We start from the raw sequence: 24130 nt of genomic DNA, 5'->3' as shown, positions 1-24130 counted from the left end.
AGCCTCCTGTGATTTGGGTCGGTGTTTGCTCTGTGTTTGTTCCTTGTGTTTCATCTGTGTGTTCCTGCCTGCGTTTCCTGCACTTTACTTGGTTTGTTCTTGGTTTAGTTCTTGAATGTTTTGTATTTCCTTTAGTTCTTGATTTTTATTCACTTTTTGTTTCCAATTTGCCTGCCTGGAGTCTGCATTTGGGTCCTTTCTTGCTACAGTCATCACAGTGTTCGGGTTGGGTATTCCTTGTGTTTGTGTTAAAGGAGCACTATGTGAGATATGGCCAGAATTTTAGTTTAGTTTGAGAAGTAAACTTACATTATCAACAAAATGTGAAAATTAAAAACTGTTGATGTAATGTCAAAGAAGTCTATGGACTCTGTTACACAGATGTCTCATGCAGTTAGCATGCTCACCAGTTAGTCCTGGCCCGACCTGTCTGGTGCTTAGGGTTGGGTACCAAACTCTGTTCTTTGAAAGGTAATAAATAAATCAAGTGGTGCCAAATTGCGGTACGTCATAGCGCATCTTTAGAGAGGAAGAGAAAGAACCAAGTCACAGTGAGTCAGGACAACACCTGCTACAATATTCATAATGTAAAACACAAAGCTGACCAAGGCGACACGTCTAAGCTGAGGAAACACGTGGTCAAACGCAAAATAAAAACACTGAAGCTAGACAGTGTTTGACAGCCAAGTTCCCGCAGTGCCGACAGCTGATGTTAGCACACCTACAGTCGGCCCTGTGCTCATTAACGGAGAGTTAAACCCCTTTATGAAGGGCGAAACCTTAAGAGAGGCATCGACGACTTCATCGACATCTTTATGTAATGAATTAGCTCGTTGTGTAAGGTGTTGCTGGAGATAACTGGGCTTTGTGCACCGTTGATCGATGTTTTTACTAGCGTTGGCTAAAACTCAGCTACTGGCTGCAGACGAAACTCCTGACAAACATGTTGTGTGGTATGCTAAAACAGTATTGGAGATTTTCAACCATGTCCAAAACCTTAGTATGAAACCAATAGGCCGTGAATAGCATAGTATTCATCGGCAAATACTTAGCGGCACTGCAATAGTGACGACCACGACAGTATAGCAGACACTACTGGTGCTACTTCTTCTTCTTCCAGCCTTTGGATAAAGCTGACAAGATGCCGCAGCGGCGTATCGCTGCCCTCTACTGATAAACTATTGTTCCTTTTGACAGTCATATATTTTTATCTTTAGTTTTATAAAGTCCAACACTGTGCTGATACCATTGCTTCCAGGTCTTTGAACAGTGTCCTCTTTTGAAGAAATGCTGGTGTTACACCCAATCTATCATATTATATTTTACAACTGATATTAAATGTTTGAGACCATAAAAAGGTAGTATGGTACTATCACTTTGGACCTCAACAGGCAATAGTCCGATAGCCCCTGCAGTTCCAGCTGGGAGATGTATGTTTAACAAGCTCTCTTAACGAGTTTACCTGCGTTAACATAATTGAGTTAGTTTAGGTAGATCTGATTTGGAATGAGTCATCAGGTGTCATCGTCCCTGTCCGTGTGTTCACAGCCCAGTGTTGATCCGTCTCTGCATCAGTGACAGCAGAACATCCTCCTGTTGGTCTGTTGTTCTTGGCACTTGAAGTGATTGTGATTTTGCTATCGCTGCGCCACACCGGGCCCGTCGGCCCTCCCTCCCCTCGCCGGCCGCCAGAGCATCTGTGCTGAGCTGGGCAGTGGATGAGGATTTGGCAGGGCTGAGCTGCAGGCGGCAGGCCGTGTGTTTCAGCAGACCGAAGCCCCTCTGGGGACGCGTCGAGGGGACGGAACAGGGAACAGGTTTCTCTGCTGCAGAGCCAAAACAGCAGCTGTGTGTTGAACACAGACAGGAGCTCAGAGCACGTTAGCTGGTGGAAGTGAGTGAGTCCTCGACTTCGGTTCAGAGTGAAACAGACAGCAACTGTTGAGTGAAACATCAGCACTCGGCTGTTTTGTTCTGACTTGTCGTTATTTGTGTATCAAAGAAGAAACAGACGACTTCCAGGCTTAACTTAAGGGTAAAGCTGATACTCTTCACTGCTTCACAGACTTTTTGATGAGATCAAGTTGTGTCTAATTTGATAAATTGCCTGATAAGTTGCATTGTGGGTAATGTAGGCACCAGGATTTGAAAAGCAGTCTATTATGGACAGTTTAAAAATGCAGCAGAAACAGAGATATCATCTTTTTTGTTCCACACATCCTTCTTCCTTTGTACAAGTAACACAACTTAAGTCTTTCAGATTGAGTTTTCTTTGCGTTGAGGTGATGCATTAACTTCTGTGCAGAGCAGATCAATAGTCAGGTATTAACAACAACTGCAAAAAGGTCGCAGTTTGGTTAAGTTTAGACAACAAAACTACTTGGTTTCGTAAAAGATGACTTTCGGTACATTTGCATTTGTCTGACCCATCCACCAACCTCAACCTTTGGTTGTTTCAGAGCTGCACAATAAACCCGTTGTGAGTGATTAAAAAAAAAACTTCTAAGCATCCAAAAGATAAATGTGACATTCTAGCAGAGCAGCTATCATGTGGCCGTCTCTGCCCACTCAAACCAACATCCATCCACCTAGCATAGCTGAAATAGATGGAGTTGTGGGCTTGGAACCAATGAGAACAGGGTAGAATACAAAACAGGAACAAGAATGCTGCGTATTGTCCGTGTGAGAGCGGGCCGGGGACAATGCCACCCTTCATTGGCTTGTGTCCATTGTGCCTGGGATTTCTTGGGTCGTGTCTCGGCTGAAGAAGAGAAAGGTCCTCATTCAGCCTGTCGAGGCTTCTTCAAACCTGCCATTGTCGTCGCTTCTTCACTCCCCGTCCCGATGTTTTCCTTTCTCCCCGGGCTGATTGATACCCCACAGCGTTGTGTCACTCAGCACGCCGTGGGGTTTTGAAAGCCCTCGACTGTTTGCACTGCTGTTTTCTTTTGTTTGGTGCCTCACCTATCTGTCAGTGTTTCACTTCCAGTTCTCAAAATAGGAGAATCGGAGAGGAGTTATATTACAAACAAGGTCAGCTGCTCGGTCATGGATATCGGTGTATTAATGTTGGCTCTCTGTGTTTTTTCCACTTCACTCTCTCCTCCGTCACTCATGGCAGTTTTTGACCCACATCTTTTACCCGGTGTTGAATAGCCATTCCTGCCGCTGAACGACATTCAATGCTGTGTTGTTGTGCCCCAGAATAATGTAGAAGTGATGTCATTGCAGCTTTAACGCTGTTTAATTTTGCAGTAAAAAGGAGAGCCGGATGACAAATGGCTGGTGAGAACCGGCCTCCAGATTGTGAGCAGCCAGCCCCTTCAGAGCTGCTCTCCTGAATGATTCGCTCAAAGGAACCAAAGAGTGAAAAGAAAAGCTTTTCTTTTTCACTTTCGTCTTGTGAGGAAGTGTCTCAAAAAATCGTGACAGGCTTGTTAAAGCACCACACACACACATATGGTCCTCACAGTGACACCCGGCTGCCCCGCCACCATCCTGCCTCAGTGTTGCCATTCTGCTCCGCTGGCAGATACCCGTCTGCGAGTGAAAGAGGATTTAGCTCAGCCTGCTGCTTACTAACAAGTGCTGGAATTTAGGAAAGTTTGTGTGATGTGTAGCCAGGTCCACCCCCTTGCTCCAGTGACCAGTTTTTTAGTTTCAGTCATGAGAAAACTTTTTTAAGATGAGCAGCGAGGGGGCCCATCGGCTGCCTCATAACCTGAGGGTCATATTTGATTACATTGTGTCATGGAAAGAGACTCTCCTGCCTCGTTTCCTGTGTTCATCAGTTAATTAGTCCCCGTGTATTTAGCTGCTAACTTGAATGGGAATAAAAAGACTTTTTCAGTTTTATCGGACCAAATAGCTGAAATTATGACCTGGGGGCTTGACCACAAACCACAAGCTAATCCTTAAGTGCAGTTTTATGTGATGGTGGACGTTAGCTAGTTGCTTGTCTGGATACATGGACACTCAAAAAGGATTTTCTTTGGTATATAAAGAGAAATAACTGAACAATTTAGGACAGGGACACAGGTTAATGCTACTTGGAAAGTGTCTTTTAATTTGACTGTGTCTTTAAAGGTGAAATTTGCAAGAATCTTATTTGAAAACATTTGAAAATTAACTAAAATTATCAACAGAATTTGAAGAAATAACATTATGATGTCAGTGCATTGTGCTGCAGAGATATCAACTGAAGTAAGCATGCTAACATGCTAACCCCCGCCCAACCTGTCTCGTACTTGTGTACTGAACTCTGACCAAATAACATCAGTATTACCATATTTTGATTGACAATAAATCAAACAGTACCAAAGCTCCTGTGCTAGCGGTGTAAACACCAACATTCCTCTTGTCCCTGAGCTCCCAGTCCACGCCGCTAGCTGCACAGCTAAGTGAGCTAAGTAGCTAACAGCATGCTAATGATATGCTGCCCTCAGGTTGTTTTGAGTATAAATATGACGTGTGGTTGCACCTTTATTATGAAGCTAGAGCCAGGACATAGCTTAGCTCGTAGCCTAGCATATAAAGACTGGAAACGAGGAAACACCTCGTCTGGCTCTGTTCAAAGTGTTAAAAAAAACATTTAAATTAATAAAAAATAAAATCTAAAAGCAGAAAGTGGTGGTTATACGGGAGTTTTACAGGAAGTATTTGGATTTTAAAGGACATTTTACAGGTAAAACAGTTGCAGTGGCCATTTCTTTTCCACAGATGTCAGTAAATCTGTGGTAAGTGCAAATCTCGCAGCTACGCTAATGTGTTGTTCGGTTCATATAAATCGCTGACCTTGCACGTTTTTATCTTCTCAGTGTAAGAGCATCAAATTAACACCTCCTGTAAACTGTGAAAACGTGATCACACCAGCACCAGCGGAGTCGTTACACCTGCTGACTGACTGATGCTGTGTCTCCTGACAGACCGAGCGCGTCTTGCTTACTCGCAAACTGTTTACTTGTTGTGTCTGTTTAATGAATACACAGGCTGTTTTCTGGTGTGAATGATTCATCTGTTTGTGCATATTAAAAAACACACCAGCGGCACTAAGCTAAACACAAATCCCACCTCTCTCTCTCTCCCTCTGTGCAGGTTGTGCAGTCTGACTCTGAAGAAGCTGGTGGTGATGAGAGAACTGGATAAAGAGCTGATCTCTGTGGTCATAGCGGTTAAAATCCAGGTATGCTGTTCAGACAGACACAACAGACGACACGTACAAACCTGCTGCACACAAACACAAACAAATATCTGGGCACTGGTCCCTTATATCTCACGTTCTGAAGGGCACAAGAAGGGCTATAGTGTTGTTAATCTTACTGTTGGCTGTTGATTTTAAATCCATTTTTTATTGTTCCTGCTTTTGTTTTTATTTGAGCGGATAACAACAGCAGAGATGCAGAGTTAATCCGGGGGAAAAGCTGCCACTAAATTAAACACCAGCCTTTTTTCCCCCCCACAGGGCTCCAAACGGATTTTGAGGTCCCATGAGATTGTGCTGCCACCCAGTGGGTCTGTGGAGACTGATCTGGCTCTCACCTTTTCACTGCAGGTAAGATAAATAAATAATTAAAGAAATCACCATGCTGCTGTTTGGTTGCCAAATAAGCCATTTATGAATAGTTTCCTGGAAGGAGTTTTATTATCCCATGAAAAAGCAACGTGTTCTCCCTTCTCTCAAGGCTTTCTGACTTCTCCAGCTTCCCTCGTTCCCTCGTTCGTAAGATGTAAAGACTTTAAAAACGAGCTACAAAAGCCAATTTTTAAACAAAGTTAGATAAAGTCCTGACACAGCTCGCCACTGTAGTTTTATTTAAGACCTTCCTTCTTAATCATCTTCTTCTTACTTTGAGTTATGACAGCCTACAATCCAGATTCCAAAAAAGTTGTATAAAACTGAATCAGAATTAAAAAAATATTACATTTCTCTCTGGGGGTAGGATAAATACAGTATTTCTTCTTCTTCTTCTTCTTCTTCTTAATCAATTATTAATTGCATTTGGTGCCTTAGGAAAACAAAATTATATTAAAAATAAATAGCAGCCATTAGGCAGAAATAACTATGAATTGTACATAAATGCTAAAAACAGATTTATGTATTTATTTTGTAGCCATTTTACTGAGTGCCCCCTATAACTGTGTATCAGTTATAAAACAGAAAGAGTCTGTTGTCTTGGATCAGAATATAGAGCCTGATATTATTATTTTATTATCTTCATAAGAAGGTGCAGCTTATAAGCTATGTAGTTGTTGGTGTTTTCTGTTCCCAGATCAGCCTTCACACCCTCCACCAACCATATTTGGAAGTTCAACTTTCTTTAACGTCCTTCATGTTCGTGCTGCAGCTGGATAAACCCGGCTTTGCTCCCTCAGTGGTATAAAAAGCTCATTATTAGGTAACAAAACCGAGAAGATTCTGAGGCTCAGGTGATAATTATAAATATTATATCGCATTTCAGTCCCCAAATCCCAACTAAATCTGCCTAAATCCTACACCCTGGACCTTTAATATTTTAAAACCAAGTTCTTAGGGGCTTTAAACTCAAATAAAAGTAAATAATGTATTTGATGGGGACTACTTAAGCTGCCTGTTGCCTTGTGCTTTAGTGAGTATGTACGGCAGCAGGATGGTGTATCTGGGATCACGTTCATCTTAATGAAGAAACATGTTGTGTCAGTGGAGCTCTACGGCACAGAGGAACCACTTATATACAGTATATATAACATTAAAAGGTCAATTCATTGCTGGTTTTTGCCTTTTTTAAGCGATTTGTTGACAATAATTAATACAGAACATCCCCAACCTGACTTTTAAAAGCCTCCAGTTAAATTCTAGCTGAGTAATTTGTATTTTTTCCTTGTTCACTCTTGTTTTTCCCCCCCTTCAGTACCCTCACTTCTTAAAACGGGAAGGAAACAAGCTGCAGATCATGCTGCAGAGACGGAAGAGATACAAGAACCGAACCATCCTGGGCTACAAGACCCTCGCAGTGGGATCTATTGACATGGCCGAGGTAGAGCCTGAGTGTGTGTGCAGTATGTAGCAGTAACAAGGGTGTAGCTCACTCCTGTTGCACTTTTTATTGTGTCTTGAGGTCATGCAGGAGCAGAGAGATGTATCACTTCTAACAGGCCGACCAGTGTGAAAATATAATGAGGAAAAGGTGGATGTTTGAGCTGCAGGTTGTCCTCTTCATCTTCACTGAGGGTTTGGCTCTTAAATAAGTCACTTTGCCCTCTAGTTAGTCTGAAAATATTAATTTCATATCTAAAAGATTGAAGATAATTACACTTTTTCTCAGTACATACCTGCTTTTTTCCGATAATCCTCGTAGAAGTGCAGAAAACTTTATCTAAAGTTATGTCGCTCGATGGACAAATTGTGTCCTAAAACCTAGAATACATGAATAAGCCGATTTCTTCAGATGAATATGTTACAGGGCAGACGATGCTGTTACACTAAGGAGCTCCCACATGGCTCACAAAGCTCAGTGGAGCTTATTAAGGTCACATCTCAGCAGCTGAGAGGAGACAAAAAAAACATTTTGGCGCCTGGGAGGAGCAAAAAAAAGCAGCCGAGTTGTACCACAAGTAAGAAATGCTTCTTGACTTTTTCAGCTCAAGGAAACAAAAGCGCTGTGAGACAACACACCACACAAGATGCAGTGTAAACTGCTTAAGGCTGACAGGACTCTGGACCAAGCTAGAACAAAGAGACTAGTACAGAGTCGGGGTGGTGCTGTCCTGAAGTGACCCGAGTTTGTGATAGTCTGAATCCCTGTAGCTGCTTGTTAGATTGCGTCCAGAGTAAATACAACTCTGCTAGGTGGTTAAGCTGCAGAGCCCTGGTCTAAATGTGTGGGTTTGTGGGTGGTGAATGACAAAAACAGGTCATTAAGGTAATTAAACGCACAACATGTAATTTCTAGGGGTCTCAAGACATTTTGTTATACAAAATATAACAAAACGTGAAGTCGTTTTTAAACATTTTAATGCGCAAATGTTAAATATATACACATATACATATAAATTTAAGCAGTAAATGGTTTTAAAACAGAAATTGTCACTGTTTCCAAGTGTTTAAGTGCGTGCACACCTGTTTTGCTGCCTCAGTGGCCACATTCAAGTAAAATTTAACACTACATTTCTTCACAGTATCCATGAGCCTGCAATGCATTATGCTAAATTAAGTTTTCTGCAGGTGGAGAACATGATATCGCTGCAAAAATGCAGTGTTAATGTACAGCGGTGGATCATTCTTGTACTGGACAGTTTAGAGACATAACAACTGGAAAGAACGGAGAAGTGAGCTCAGATCCTCAATCTCACTGAGGTGAAACATTCCTCCCCTCCCTCATCTTCTGCCTCCGCTCTCTTTTCTTCCAGGTGATGCAGCACCCGACGGAGGGAGGCCAGGTCCTGCCTCTCTGCAGCAACCAGAAAGACATGCTGGGGAAGGTGGCAGAGATCTGGATCTTTTCCCTGTCCAGTCAGCCAATCGACCACGAGGAGGCAGCCCTGCAGGGAGGACAGAAGATCAAATGCTCTGGTACACTTTGCCTCACATTACCCCCCCGGTGCTCCGAGGTTAAAACAGCACGAAGCCATCATAATCACCTAATATGCTCGATGGGCTAAACAGAGTCGGGGATCACAGGGTTCAGGGTGTTTTTTCTCTTTAATCGTGCAGAAAGTGATTAAATTCAGGTAGCAAACAGCTCACTGTGTACTGTACATGGTGTATATTTAGAGCCTGGCAGCATGTCAAATTTAAAAGGGTCATTGAAATATGTATGAGGCATCTGCTTCACTCCACAGCCTTTAATATGCCTACTTGTCTTCTGCTTTAGATAACTACTCAGAGGATGAGTATGAGAGCTTCTCCTCAGAGCAGGAGGCCAGCGACGACGCCGTGCAGGGACAGGTGAGTCAACCCGGAAAACCATTCAGGCAAATGTATGGGTCAGGTGGCAAAACACTTGAAGTCATCCTGGTCAGGTGGTTAATAAACAATCACTCAGCTCATGCACATGAAGACATCTGTACGTGCACGGCATTATTTTCTAATGAAAACGTCGATAGTTCCAAGTGTAGATAATGCATTTTGCAATTAATTGTTTTCAGGATCTCGAGGATGACGAGTACGATGTGAGAAAGCCAAAGAAACAAAGGAGGTCGATTGTGAGGACGCCCTCCATCACCAGAGTAAGAGACGGGAACCAGCGATTAAAGGAGGTTTAGTTTGAGTGTCCACACCTGCAGGGAAATACACCTTCGACTGTGACAGTGTCATGGCGGAAAACTGGCTATAACAGACTATTTCTTGCCGTAGTAACTTCCTGGAGTCTTCACTGGTTATCTGGCAACCTTGCGGTGACCTCTAAGCACAAATATAATACAATTATTATTTATATAGATTTCTTTTTGTGACAATTTAAAGCAGTTTAAACCCACATAGTCTCACTGTAAAGTCGTAAAGGTGACTGAAAGCCAGGAATCCCGTATTTGTTCAGGCGCTGTAGTTGAATGTGCTCCTAAAATAAAAACCATGAATCTCCAATCAACACCTCATGTTGTTCATATTGTCGGTGATTCATTGAATAATACTCAACACGCTGGGTGAGCTTTAATGAGACAGTATAAATCAGTTTTTTTTCCTCATGGTTGATATGTTTTGTGAGGAGATGAAAGCCCCAGAAAGCAGATGAGGCATGATGTTGCCTGATTATTGATTTACATGAGCACACGCAGCAGAAATCGATGCGCAGCCAACACTGCAAATGTATCTACTGCCGGTAAAAAGACTAAATTGGAGGAGCCGGTGCTCAGCGTGGCTGTGGCTGTTTTTTCTCTGTATTGGATTGCTGAGAGTGCCGTAGTAAATCAAAAGTAGGTCACTGACGTGTGGCTGTGTGTCCGTTCTCTTGTGTTTTAGCAGCAGAACTTTAAGCAGCGAGTGGTGGCTCTGCTGAAGCGCTTCAGAGTCTCAGATGAGGTGGGTGTTTCTGTCTTAAAGATTAACTTCCTCTTGTTCTTCTGCTGTTGAGCTCACTGTGAAATGTATGTGCATGTGCGTGTGAAGGTGCTGGACTCGGAGCAGGACCCCGCAGAGCCGCCCCCAGAGGTGGAGGAGGAGGACCTGGACCTGGACAGTGTGGAGTTCGAGAACCCGAGCGACAGCGGCCCGGAGCTCGATGATGATGACAGCGTCCTCAGCACACCAAAACCTAAACTTAAGTGAGTGTTTCCCTTCAGAGCCAGAGAAGACATTACACAACTGCAGGGGAAAAAAAAATCGTTAAAATGTTGGTATCAAGTCCACATAAAGTCAAAGATTGGCATAGCGGATCCCCTCCGACCCAGATGAGGCTCCTCCTGTGTTAACTTTTTTGTTTCTTGTGTTTCAGGCCATATTTCGAGGGTCTCTCCCTCTCCAGCTCTCAAACTGAGATCGGCAGCATCCACAGCAGCCGGAGCCACAGGGAGCCCCCCAGCCCGGTGAGACCGACGTCACTGCGACAGAACAGGGACTACTCTAGAGCTTTAGAGCCGGGTCGTGACACATATAAAACAGTCCTGTGTAACTTCAGACTGTGACTGTGTAAAGTATGGACCGAGCTTCTGGGTCTGTAAAGGGAAGCCAAGGCAGGAGTGGCTTAAACCTGCATGTCTACTTTTCTAATGGCCACTGGTTGCAAAAAGAAGTCTGACTTTATGTAAGCTTATGAGAAAATGACCCTACTTCTGACTTGATGTATTACCTCAGTGAACAGTTTCCTAATGACTTTATGGTCTCAGTGGCTAGTTTAAAGTCTTCTTTAACACATGCCCAGCTCCACTACCAGATCCTTACTTCCTCTACATTTACTTAGACAAACTGGTTTCCAGCACCACAGTGAAACAGCTGGAGGCCGACCAGTGTAACCAGTGAACTGCACTGATGGCTGCACTGGAGCAGAAAGACGTTAATTGTCCTGCTGAATCGTTCACTGAAATTTAACTCCGCTCGCTAAGATTGTTTCCCACCAATCGACAGGCTCAAACCAGTTATAATGTGTTGTGAAGCTGTCGGGGCTCTGTTGACTGAAACAATGAAACTTCCTGGGATTCCATCACAACCAGGTAATGTTTATTATTCTTCTCACCATCTCATTTCAGATTGACCCAGATAAAACCAAGTGCGGCGGGGCCAAATTTCCAGATGACAATGTGTCCGATAACGTCTCCTTTGTGAGTATCAACTCTTACAGCTGCTTGAGATCAATAACTGGCATCAGCCTTTATTATTGTGAGTCAATATTTGGAGGAAAAACATGGAACTGTGAGCCTTTTACAGCTTTAAAAATGCAGAAATTGCACAATGTTCAAGTTTGCAATCAAACATGCAGACACACGTGAAATTTTTCATGATGGATATCAACTAAAATCCTCAAGCAGTGTCAAAACATTCAAGGTCTGAAAGAGAAGAGAAAAATGCATCCACACGTGTGTCAACGCCTAACTGTTGCTGTTTTTCTCTCTTTCTGTTTTCCCTCAGGAGCAGCCGGAGGCGGTGACTCCCACCACAGAGCTGGAGATGGACAACATGGACACATTTTTAGAGAGACTGCCACCAAGTGGCAAAATGACCAAGACAGAGTCCCTAATCATTTCATCCAACAGGTAATTAGTGAATCAGTTTTTATCATCGCCTACAGGTCAGGGTTCAGACTTCCTGCTGCTGTTTCTGCTTCTCACACTCCAGTCGTCCATCTCTCTTCTTCTGCTGTTTGTAGGCAGGAACCAAAGTTGGCAGGAAGGCGAGGCAGGAGCACGTCGCTGAAGGAGCGCCAGCCCAGCAGGCCGCAGAGCGAGAGGGCCAACAGCCTGGACAACGAGAGGTCCCTGGACACACGCTGCCACCTACAGGTAGGAGGAGGGAACTGCAGGACAACATTTATTGTACTGAAAGGTTGTAGAATGAATTATATCAACGTATAAACTTATCTTGAGGGCATTTTTATCATTTATTTTATGGTTTCTAAAATCCAAAGCATGCGTGTTTATTTTGAATCAAAAGGTTTCTAATTGTTCCCTTCTAGATCCCAAGAAAGACTGTGTATGACCAGCTAAACCACATCCTGGTGTCTGATAACCACCTCCCGGACAGCATCATCCTCATCAACACGTCAGACTGGCAGGGCCAGGTAAGGAATACCTGCACTGTTAGCTTTAAATGGCTCCTTCCCTGCGTATTTCTAAAGGAACGGTGCACCCAAAAATGAAAATTTTGTCATTATCAACTCACCCTCATGCTGATGTAGAGTGGGAGGAAGTTTCATAGTCCACAAAACATTTCTGGAGGAAAGATTATAAGATGACATTTTACTCAAAAACAACATATGGTAATCTGCATTTTTAAAAAGTTACACAGATCCTTGAAAGTAAATGTTTAGAAAGCAATCAAAGTTGTTCGAATGTTAAAGGACAGCTGGCAAGAAATGATTTAACCAGCAAATGTATGAGACTGAATTGCTTTTACAATCACTTTTCGCCTCTCGTCTACTCTCAGTATCTTTCAGATATGCTGCAAAACCACCATCTACCGGTGGTCTGCACGTGCACCACGGCCGACATCCAGGCTGCATTCAACACCATCGTCTCCCGCATACAGAGATTGTAAGTCAGCCTCCCGTCATCATCATCATCATCACCATCTCAGCTGTCATATAGTCACTTTTGTGATTGTGGAACTTGAACCCATCTGTTTGTTTTCTTTCCTAGTTGCAACTGTAACTCCCAGACGCCCGTCCCCATAAAGATCGCAGTGGCCGGAGCGCAGCACTACTTCAGTGCTGTCCTGAGGCTATTTGTCGACCACCTTTCCCATAAGACCCCTGACTGGCTCGGCTACATGAGGTTCCTCATCATCCCTTTAGGTCAGCTACAGCATAAACTTAGTGTTGCTCTTATGCTTTGGTGTTTTCTTAAATTGTTTTACTATCCCCAAGGAGCAATTTGTTGTACAGCTTGTCTGAATGTTTGTCTTCGATTGCTTTAGGTGCACATCCAGTCTCCAAATATCTCGGCACTATTGACTATCGATACAACAGTTTGTTCCAAGATACTGCTTGGAGGGACCTCTTTCACAAGCCAGAGGCTCCTGTTGTTGGTGGGCTCTTAGATACTTCTAAAATACAGACTTTAGATTTGTTTCTGACTAATTGTTTGGGTGTAAAGTCAGTAGTAGAGAATTAACTGATCATTGCGTCTGTTGCAGCCCAGGAGAGCCCAGACGTGGTGTCGAGGGTAACTCAGTACATGGTGGGAGCTAACGGGGCTCACCAGCTTCCCATCGCAGAGGCCATGCTCACCTACAAACAGAAAAGGTAGGTTTTCTTCACTTTCCGGGGTTAAAACAGGCCTGAGAAAATGAGAGCTGTGCAGAAGTGGGACTTTAAATGTGTTTTTGTGAGCTATCCTGACGGTTTTGTCTAACTAATGCTTGTAATGCAGAGTTTGCAGCAGTTTTTCGAAAGGGGATTGAACTGGCCTGTAAAAGAGAGACTACATGAACAATCCTACAGACATTAGCTGACTCGCTGCAGCAAACCAAACACAATTAAAACAAAGAACTGTCACTGGAGGCAATTTTGAAACAAGGGAGGATTAAGACTGAAACAAAAGTTTGACATTTGGAAAATACCTTTATTTCTGAATTAGTGAGTGAACTAATATGTGAACTAATTGAACGTATATTACAATTGTGGTATATTCAGTTTCCATTCAACCCCCTTTTGAAAATAAAGAGCAATATAGAAGTTTGACTAATGTTGTGGAGTTTGTGTGGGAGTGGCGGTGTCTGACACGCTGTCTTCTAAACATCACTGTCTTTCCATCACTGTGTGTGTGTGAATAACATGTTTTTATCCTTTTGTTGTATTTTTTCTTTTCTTTCTTTGAAGGAAAAAGAGCTTTCATTTTGATTTTGCAGTAAGGTATTGTGGTCGATTGAGTTTGTTTCTCACGTAGCTTGGTGATTCATGCGCTTTGTGTTTGTTGGAGCCATTTTCCCCCTTGAATCCTTCTCAGCCTTTACTGGAGCTTGCCACTTTAACGGCTGCCGAGATTTTTTTTTTTCCATTAACGGCTTGAGTCATAAACTTCTCAGATACAGTAAGTGCCAACTCTGCTATTCAGACACAGTATGGTTTGTAATTAAAGCTGCACCACACCAAGTTTTTATTCACGTTAGGAGTAAAGTTCCTTTATTAGCACAAGATGCAATAAAGAAAGGCGGCTTGACCCTGCCAAGAACATCTAGCTCTGTCCTTTTTAACCCACATTAAATTGTGGTTAGTCGCACATAACCACAATTTCCACATACGGTCACTTTATACCCAAAGAAAGTGACATTTACTCCTCATTGATAAGATAAGTGCTGATAAAGTGGCAAGAGACCGAATAGTGTCTCCCCTCCTCTGTTTCTTCCTCCCTGCTGTGTCCTCTCCATGTTCTCCATGTGCTTCAGGCCATCCATGTCTGTCTGTTATTTGTCCCGGTAGAAGTAGAAAACCTGCACACTGTCAGTAGGATGACTGTCAAAGTGCGATTACCTCTTCATTGTTTGAAATTCAATCACGAACCTCAACCACCAGGATCAACCTGTAGGTTACATGTTTGGCTCAATGTTACCATCAAATGTGTCATGATCGACTCTAGTGTCCTAAGTGCTACCCCGCCTGTTTTAAAATGACATTAATAACTTTTTGAATATTTATACATATTTATACTTATATAAAATACTACCAAATGTGCAACAATAAAAGATAATCAAAGGTCAAAGGTCACTCTGGCCTCACAAAACAACATTTTTTTATGATAACTACAGAAAAATTTTACACAAATGTCTAATAGGATAAAATTACAAAGTTCTGATATTTTATATCCAAAGGGTCAAAGGTCAACTTGACTGTGACATCATAATATTCCCAAAAAAAATGTTCAGGCCTTTACTCACCTGACTGGTGCACGGAGGCATACAACCGCAGGGCATTAATTCTGGTAATTGTAGTTTTACTATAAGGCGCTTTGAATCTTTTTGTTTTTGATGTTATGTAAATAAAGTTATGCACCTCATTCAAAGCCTCCATGATACCTTGTGTGGATTATGGGGTCCTGTCACTGAACCATAACCTGCATCTTCCATGGTAACAGGACGCTAATCCTCGTTGTTAGAGCGATTGGTACGGCATATCATTCATTCATGAAGATCTAGGTTAGTGACTTTATCCAGTGAACTCTAACTTCAACACTGTTATTATGCTTAGCCTACTTGGCTAAGCCAGGAGAGTTACACCAGTGCGTCAGTTATAATGATACTTGATTTACGCTAGTTCTGACAAGCACCGGAAATATCACCCATTATCTTTTCCCCAGTGACTTCCCCAGGAAACTCACGGATAATATTATAACAGCTTCGACGACTTAATACCTAAATGCACAATATAATGGTAACATTATCATACATACATTCTGTAATATACACCAAATATACAAACATTAAATAATGCAAATACCCCTTATTCCAACGTCCAAAAGTGCATGTGTTATATCCATACAGCAGCTCCACGTCCATCTACATGGATTGACGTGCATGTGCATCTTTTTAAACCGATTTATCACACATTCAAGCCAATAAACGGCTCAAACACATCAGACAGAAGTCATGTGTTCTGTCATAATCCATCCCTGCAAGGCGAGACGTACATAAATCACTCACATACCAGGCAGACATCTGGCTCTCTCTCTCTCTCTCTCTGGCTGCTCTGAAACTGATTACAGCAGAGATGTGTTGTGTTGGGGGAAAAAAACAAGAACGTGGCCTTGATATGCAAACTGTGACCTACTGTAGACTGTCTTCTCTCCTTCTCTCCCCTCCTCTGTAGTCTCTCTGTTTCCTCCCTGGGGGGGCGATGGCAGGTTTCTTCAAGGCAAGAGCAACAACCTTTCACATCATCAAACGTCTTTACATGTAGAGAAAAAAAACGTAGAACTAGATCCATATTCAGGCTATTTTTCTGGTCATCGCCAGGAAAATAGTTCATGGAAGGCTTGTAAGTGTAGTTAATGCACTACCGCTCAGAGGTAGTGCATGGAACCAGAGGTGTTTAGGATGTAGGTTGGTGCTCTTCCTTCTCATCCACCTCTTTGTGACTCAGTAGTCTAGCTGTTCCCCTGATGGACTTGCTGCCTCCTGAATGCCCTCCTGACTTTGGTTTGGTAGATCCAGTCTGTCTCTGCAAATAACTGGATGGCTTTGTGGGACGAATCGGCCGCTAGCTTGCATGTTTTGCCCTCCGCTTTCTCCGGCTACAATAAGGGGGCCCGCGGTGGGGAGCCGAATCTGTTTTAGTGGAGGCTTGAAGCCAAGAAGCAAGTGCAGCATGCTCTGTTGATTCTGTCTGGGTTGGGATAACTTTGCATACTTTCTATGCAAATGAAAGATTACAGTATTTCCAGATGTGAATCATTGGAAATCAAATGTCAACATTTACGAGTTACGAGATCTGATTGATACTAACTGTAGATGCCAGTAGGTTCAATTAGATTTTCCATCTGCACATAGTTTCCTTCCCTTTCATCCTGACATATCCAGTCTTTTCTTTGCTCTTTGTTACCTGAACTTTCTTTCGGCCTCTGTTGTTTCTCCGCAGCCCTGACGAGGACTCGTGTCAGAAGTTCATCCCTTTCATTGGGGTAAGAAGCCTCTTTAATTCTGGATTTGCCCTGAATATCGAATGTCTGTTGATTTTGTTTTCATCCAACTGAATGCAGCTCAATTTTATTTTACAAGTAATAATCCTTCCTCATCTGTTTTTGATTCTAGATGGTGAAAGTCGGCATCGTGGAGCAAACATCTGCAACGTTAGGCAAGCGATGAGTGTTCACAGATGTTTGACATTTAAAAAATACACAAAATTGAGCTTTTGCACAATTTGCATACCAACCTGCAGCAATGCATCTCAAAGCTGTACCACACGGGCAGCTCTGAACACAAGCATTGTTCCACCGCAGTGCGTTTATCTTTGAGGAGTAAATGATTGACTGTTTCCTCCCTCAGTAGACTCTGATGATGCAGCACCTCTGGGCTTGTCCCTGCTCTCCTCCACCCCTCCGCAAGTATCCCCCGCTCTCAAGGAAGCGTCGCCCACCCCGCCCTCCTCGCCCTCCGTCCACACCAGCTTCTGTGCTTACAGGTATAATGTGATGCCCGGGTCAGCTAGACAAAGATGTCTGTATACTGTGCCTTGCAGAGATATCTACTGAACTTAGCATGCTAACCAGCTAGCCTTGGTCCGTCCTGTCCTGTAATACTGACCAGTTCACTTTATTTCACAAGCTCCTTTATTTCTAGTGTAAGAAATGAACACAATAAACTCAATAAATGTCAAAAAAAGGAAATACTTCTACATTTTTTTCTCCTAACCAACAGAAAAAACTGCCTTGTTAACTCATACTTTATCAAAGCTTTACATAGACAAAATACAACTCATTAAAACAGTCTTTCCACGATGACCTCTGGTTTGGTGTTGACAAGACTAGAAATTAGTACCTAACCTGACAACCTACAGCTTCTTGCCTCACAGTGATGATACAGTTATCTTTGGGACAGAACCAGGCCAGCTTCTTCCAACCTGTTTCCAGTCTTTAAGCTGCTGGTTGTAGCTTTATATTTTCCTAAATTCTCACATAACTTGTGGAAAAAGAGCAAATATACCAGTTATGCCATTTTATTTTGGTTGATATAAAAAAAAAAGGCTTCCAAGCCAGTTTTTGTGGTGGCCAAGCTGTGTACGTGAAATGACGGCACTTGAACTCTCATGTGTGAGTTATTGTATTTAAAAAAAGAGAGGTATTTCCTTCACATCCACCTCACTGACTGTTTCCTGTAGTTCTGTAGGTCAGACAGAACTGATGGGGCTCCAGGTTGACTACTGGGTGGCTCCAACAGAAAGGAAGAAAGACATGGAGAAGCGGGACTCCTCCTCCAAAAACACTCTGAAGTGCAATTTCCGCTCGCTGCAGGTCAGCCGGCTGCCACTGGGGGGCGCAGAGCCGAGCACCCAGCCCACCATGTCCATGACTGTGGTGACCAAGGAGAAGAATAAGAAGGGTAAGCCGTCACATGCACGTTTCTTTGGATCCTTTTCGCTTCGTGCACTGTATTTGTTATTTTCTTTCATTTTAAACCCATTTAAAAGCCACAAATAGAAAAGTGAGTATTATACGAATCGTACAGTATTCACAGGACGGGATGTTATCTGATAGAATCCAGTCTTTGACATGCTGACCTCAGACGTTTGCACCGAAAAGGCCAAATGTCATTTAATCCTCAGAGAGCAGAGAGATTCTGAATCCTTCATTTACTCCCAGCGTGCATCTCTCTGTTGTTCCCCTCTGCCAGTCATGTTCCTGCCAAAAAAGAGCAAAGACAAGGAGGTGGAGTCGAAGAGTCAAGTGATCGAAGGCATCAGCCGGCTCATCTGCACTGCCAAGCAACAGCAGACCATGCTGAGAGGTACTTTTCACACCGCTGCCCCTGACATGTCCTCCCCCCTCAGCTGCACGGACATCCATCAGAGGGATCTTGGTTTTTCTGCTCAGTTTTGTCTGCAGCTTTCCTGATTGTTGCGACCAGACAATTCAAAGATGTCACAGATAGTTGATTCTCACGCAGTAAAACAGTAAGAAAATTGCTCGACTAGTTGGATTTTGACCAAATGTACATACATCAGGGTCGATAAGGACATCAGTACCATTAACTCCAGTAAATATAAGTGTAACTGTGTAGTAATGTTTGTGTTCCTCCTCTGCAGTACTGATCGACGGCGTCGAATGGAACGATGTCAAGTTTTTCCAGCTGGCGGCTCAGTGGTCCTCGCACGTCAAACACTTCCCCATCGGGATCTTTGGACACTCGAAAGGCCCGTACTAGCAGCACCTAAGAGACTGAAACACTGAGGACAGCTCCCCTCTCTCCTCCCTTTCCCTCGTGCCAACAGCTTTTAACTCCCTCCTCTCCTCCCTCCCTCCCTACCTCCGCCCTGCACACTTCCTCTACTCTGCCGTCTTAATTTAAACTCCTGCATTCACCTGTTGCATTTGTCCGATTATTTAATCTTTTGTGTGTTTTTTTAATTTTCTATTTATGTAAAAAACATCTCGAGGCAAGGCTGCCGAGGGGATATTTCTTTACTCAGCTTTTTTAAAAAAGAAAATCCTGCTGATGTTTTATAGACTTTTGAGAAAAAAAAAACTAATTAAATAATAATTAGAAATTACTTCTAACCTTTAACATACTGTATGAGTGCCCTGTTTTCACCCTCTGCCATGTTTTTTTTTTAATTTGGTGAGGCACAGCACATTTAATCAAGAATATATTAAAAAATCAAGAGCAGCTGCCTTGTAATGAAGACGTGAGGGTCGTCTCAACCGCGATGAAGACATTTTGGACTCTCAGCTTCAGACTGTTGTCAATTTATCGACTTAACCCTGAAGAAGAAAACAAGTGAATGGCCCCAGACCGTTGGTTCTCTGCACTCAATGAAGAAGTCTGATGTGCAATAGACTGAATACTGTGTGAATGCGACTCTGAATAATAACCTGGCACTGTTAAAGGATTACATGCTGCTCTTAGTTGTGACTTTTCACTCTGTGTGACCCCTTCTCTTCTTTACTTTCTCCTCCCGGTAAACTGGCTCGAGGTTCGAAGAGTTTTTTGCTCAAAACTGAGACATGAAATTAGAAAAAAAAAATCAAAATCAGAAGATGATTAATAGCACAAAATACTAATACTTTGTAGGCAAGACAGACTTAACGGAGTACTTGGACATTTTGGGATGTAGGACGGAGATATATTTGCTTTTAACGACGTATTCATGTAAGCAAGATGGCTGCCTCGCGCTGCCGGTTGTCTACACGAACACGTGGTTAAAAAGCAAATGTTTCTCCGCCCATACGCTTTTTTGCTTTCTTCAAGCTAGAGCTTAGCTTAGCGACAGATAGCCTGGCTTTGTCCATTTGTTCGTTAACAGGAAATGATGCTAGGCTACTCCAGTACGTTACCTCCCGAAAAACCACAACTTGTCATGTTTTACACTCCAGTTTATGTACAGATTAGACAAAATACAAAATGTTGTTTACATTCGAAGAGAGAGCTACGATAGCTGTTTCCCTTTGTTTCCAGTCTTTATACTATGCTAAGCTAACCGGCTACTTGCAAACAACTAGCCTGGCTCTGTTCAAAAGTAACAAAATCTGCGTACCAGCATCTCTTAAATTCACTACTGTAATAATTAACACGTTATCTCCTTTGTTTCATCTTTACAAAATCTGGGCCAGGCTAGCTGCTTCCCTGTTTCTAGCCGTTGTGCTAAGCTAAGCTGATCAGCAGAGACGTGGACTCGAGTCATTGTGACTCGGACTCAAATCGTCTTCAGTCGCTGTTGTTTCGATGACTTGCAACTTGACTTGACAGAAAATAAGACAAGACATGAAGACACAAAATACTTGACTGTTCATTTTATGTTTTCAGTTTTCTTTGAGTCTGGCTGTCAGTATTTCACTTCTCAAAATGGTAAGAGGTCTGATTGAGAAGAAACTAGGAAATAGTTTGGATAAATTGGACAATTATATCATTATTAGACACTTACTGATACCTTGACTGTAGTATATTTTGGGTGACTTCACTTGCCTTAAAGGTCCCATATTATATAAGTGTGATGCCATGTGTGTTTTTTATTACAAAGCAGGTCTAGGTGCTATAAAGATACTGTGAAAGTATCAAAACACCCAATCCAGAGAGAAACTGTGCCTTCAAACGAGCCGTTAGGACTTCCGTAAGGTTGTGATGTCACAGCTATACAGTTACTGCCCCCAGCAGTGCCCCAGCAGTTGCAAAAACACAGTGGGTGGTGCCTGCTCAGGCCTGCCAGAGCTGACCAATCAGAGCAGACTTGGCTTTTTTCAGGAGGGGGGGCCTTAAAGAGACAGGCACTAAAACGGAGCGTTCAGACAGAGGGTGAACAGACGTGCTGCAGCAATGGACAGTATCAGGAAAACGTTTGAACCTGTGAACCTGGACATGAACATAACATGGGGCCTTTAACTGAAAACACGACTTAACTAACACTTGACCTGAGACTTGACGCAAATGACTTGAGTCACATGTCTGGAGAGTGGTTTCAATCTGCTGCAAGAAAGCAAATACATTTCAAATATTCCCGAAAATGTCAAATTATTCCTTTAAATTCAGTTTATCATAAATATAAACTAAACCTAAAGGAAACAAACTTTACAGAGTGGTTCCTCTGTATTAAACAATTAGCTTTTTAATGTTTATTTGAGAAAAAACCCTTCATCCTCGAGCCGCACACTCCTCAGACACACTCCATATCTTTTGCTAAAAGCAAAACGTTACTTTTTGCCAAAGGAATACTCGTCAACTGCAGCTCACTCGTTATTACCTGTGTGGTATTATAGAAGACTTCATAATGTAGAGGTGAATGTATTGAAGGTACCTTAATGTAAAGCACTTTTAAATGTTTGTCCATTATAGATTAGCGTGTTATAAAAACCTACCCGGGGGAACTGCAGGTACGACTGACTGCGGCACACGGACAGACGGACATCTGTCTTCATATCCGAGCTGAACAACAGCACAAGCAGTGGTGTTCATGGCATAGTTTTTTTATGCAAAGCAAACCGAGCACCTGTATCGTCTCAGTGCTGTGCAAGTATCACTCTGCGCTCAGTGTGAGGCCGCGTTGAACTGTTTAGATTTTAGTTTTAATATTCTGTAAGTTTAGCCTAGACTGTGTTTGTGATGTTAAACGGTTCTGTCAGTAGTTTTTGCTCAATCTTTTGTTGACTGTTAAGCATAAAACTAAAAAAGTATTTTGCTTATAAAAATTTCTTTCTGTAGCAGTTTCATTATAACATTTTGCCAATTTCTTGATAAGTGCCTAAATTGCATAATTTTGACAAATCAACATAAAATAAGTTTTTCCCTGGCTGAGATGGTGCTGATTCTGGTCCGACAACTAAATATCTCAATACAGTGTGTTGATTTTTGCAGCTTGTTCATTGGAGGGAGAGGAAAAAAAATCACACTGCTGGCTCTCAAACGTGGGTTTGGATTAACTAAAAAAGAAAACTACAGCCCATTCGTGTTGAGCATATATTTGTTTCTCGATATAGAAGATGTTTTAGATGTTTTGGTTTTCATGTCGTCTCAGAGAAAAGGCTTGTTGAAACTGAACGTTCCCTAAAGACTACCACTGTAATCCCAAAACTTGGAGTAATAAAACTACTATACACACTAAAATGTACTTTTCTTTCCACGTCTGAGTTATTACACTGTTTTCCTTGTTAGATAGTAATATGGAGGTGATTCAGCCCCCGGTCAGTGAAGGCAACGCAAGCATTAACAAACAATGCAAGAAGCTGTTTTCATCAGTGTCACTTCCTGTGGTCCAAAGTCCATACTTGACTTTGGACCAAGGTCTTTATCTCATGATCTTTATCAACAGAAAAACTAATAAATGGACACAAGTGCTGTTTCTAAGGTCAAGATTGAACTCGGAGCCTCATCTTTTAATCCAACACTACTGAGAGGTCCTTAAAGTGCTCGTCCTTATGTTGCTTACAGTTCTGAGGTACTTTCCTTGAGTATTTCCATTTTCTACACTTTATGTATCCACCTTACTACATTTAGAAATCGTGTTTTTTTTTTACTTCACTGCATTTATTTGATAACTAGCTACTAGTTACTTTGCAGATTACATGCTGCATAGGAGTCAAAGTAGTGCATTGTTACATTTATTAATTTTATCAGCAATCCCGTAAAAAAAAACAACAAATAAATAAATAAAAAAATAAAAACACTGATTCCAATACTCTTTGTTGGATTGTTGGCTCTGCTAATCTGTCAATCTATAGTATATAGTACATACATGCATGTATATATATGTATAATTTATTTTTGTAAATGTAACTTGATATATTTATTTATCTTTTGGGTACCTTTTTACAAAATTGATAACAAAAATGATAGATTTTTTTTCGTCTCCAAAATGTAGTGGAGTGAAAGTAAAAAGTAGCAGAAAATGGAAATACTCAAGTAAAGAACAATTCCTCAAAATTGTACTTAAAGGTGCAATACGTAGTTTTGGGGAAGACTTTTTAATCAGAAGAGAAAGACCTTTTCTATGCTTAAACCAACTCTCTTCGTTCTCATGACCCTTTTCTACTGGTCTTAAACCCGCTAAGATCAGGCTTTTTTGTGCAATGGGAATGTGTAAACTCGGCACTTGCACCTGGGTCAACTGACCCGGCAGTAGACCCACATGAAGTGATGACGCGTTATCAACATCCGGCGGTGGCGTGTAAATAAAGAAGGCAAGGTGTTGGAGGTGGAGCCCCGTTCATGCCCACGAAAGCTGCTCAGTGGTGTTTTGATGGGAATCGACTTCCAGCCGTGCTCCAGCCCGGGGTTCTTCTGGGTTCTTCCGCAGACTTTCCAAATGTTATTGGACCAAATGGCTCAAATTATGACAGCGAAACGAGTCATTTCGTTTTACAGTCCCGTCTTTCACAATGTCAGCTTATCGGAAAAAGTCTTTTCGGGCCGCTGTAGTTACACGGTTCAGCCACTACGAAAATTGGCTTCAAAGCCCGACCCGCTTCCTGGGGGCTTGGTTCCGGTGTCAGCGACGCACAAAGTGACGCTTCGGACTTGCCTGTGGGAAGCGGGAATGGGGTCAATAGTCAATTTTAAGTGGGTGTACCCATGTAGACGCTAACTTTGGTGGGTTTTACTTTGTTTATATGTGGCGGACCCTGCCACCTTTCTAGCTTCAAACACTGTTTTCCTCTGAGAACAGCTCGTTCATTGAAGTACACGCATACATTTACAATATTGTAAATGTAAAATGTCTTCTCCAAAACTACATAGTGCCCCTTTAAACACAGTACTTAAACATGTGACAGTGGTGAGTTCACGCTTCACAGCTCTGGTTGAAAACTACCTGAGTGAAAGGTGAGACATTAGATTAAATGAAAAGCAGACTGATGGCTTGTGGTTGTGAAT

General features: G+C 42.3%; 1 protein-coding gene across 1 annotated transcript in view; it reads left to right on the top strand.

Moving 5' to 3' along the window:
* The window catches only part of pacs2 (phosphofurin acidic cluster sorting protein 2), a 51023-nt gene extending 28653 nt beyond the window's left edge, over positions 1 to 22370 (top strand). Inside the window, exons 2-25 of the mRNA XM_073483572.1 lie at positions 5095 to 5182; positions 5462 to 5551; positions 6888 to 7013; positions 8386 to 8548; positions 8850 to 8923; positions 9124 to 9204; positions 9935 to 9994; positions 10082 to 10236; positions 10407 to 10497; positions 11158 to 11229; positions 11537 to 11661; positions 11775 to 11907; positions 12081 to 12185; positions 12551 to 12657; positions 12763 to 12917; positions 13040 to 13150; positions 13259 to 13367; positions 13944 to 13976; positions 16695 to 16737; positions 16868 to 16910; positions 17105 to 17237; positions 17934 to 18154; positions 18446 to 18559; positions 18858 to 22370. Of these exons, the coding sequence (XP_073339673.1) occupies positions 5095 to 5182; positions 5462 to 5551; positions 6888 to 7013; positions 8386 to 8548; positions 8850 to 8923; positions 9124 to 9204; positions 9935 to 9994; positions 10082 to 10236; positions 10407 to 10497; positions 11158 to 11229; positions 11537 to 11661; positions 11775 to 11907; positions 12081 to 12185; positions 12551 to 12657; positions 12763 to 12917; positions 13040 to 13150; positions 13259 to 13367; positions 13944 to 13976; positions 16695 to 16737; positions 16868 to 16910; positions 17105 to 17237; positions 17934 to 18154; positions 18446 to 18559; positions 18858 to 18976 (2551 nt within the window). The 3' untranslated portion in view covers positions 18977 to 22370. The remainder of the gene's footprint in view (positions 1 to 5094; positions 5183 to 5461; positions 5552 to 6887; positions 7014 to 8385; positions 8549 to 8849; positions 8924 to 9123; positions 9205 to 9934; positions 9995 to 10081; positions 10237 to 10406; positions 10498 to 11157; positions 11230 to 11536; positions 11662 to 11774; positions 11908 to 12080; positions 12186 to 12550; positions 12658 to 12762; positions 12918 to 13039; positions 13151 to 13258; positions 13368 to 13943; positions 13977 to 16694; positions 16738 to 16867; positions 16911 to 17104; positions 17238 to 17933; positions 18155 to 18445; positions 18560 to 18857) is intronic.
* Positions 22371 to 24130: the final 1760 nt, after the last annotated feature.

This window comes from Pagrus major, chromosome 16 (assembly GCF_040436345.1).
Source record: "Pagrus major chromosome 16, Pma_NU_1.0".
Lineage (NCBI taxonomy): Eukaryota > Metazoa > Chordata > Actinopteri > Spariformes > Sparidae > Pagrus > Pagrus major.
Note: the sequence above shows the minus strand (reverse complement) of the source record. Positions and strands in the feature narration are given on the sequence as shown.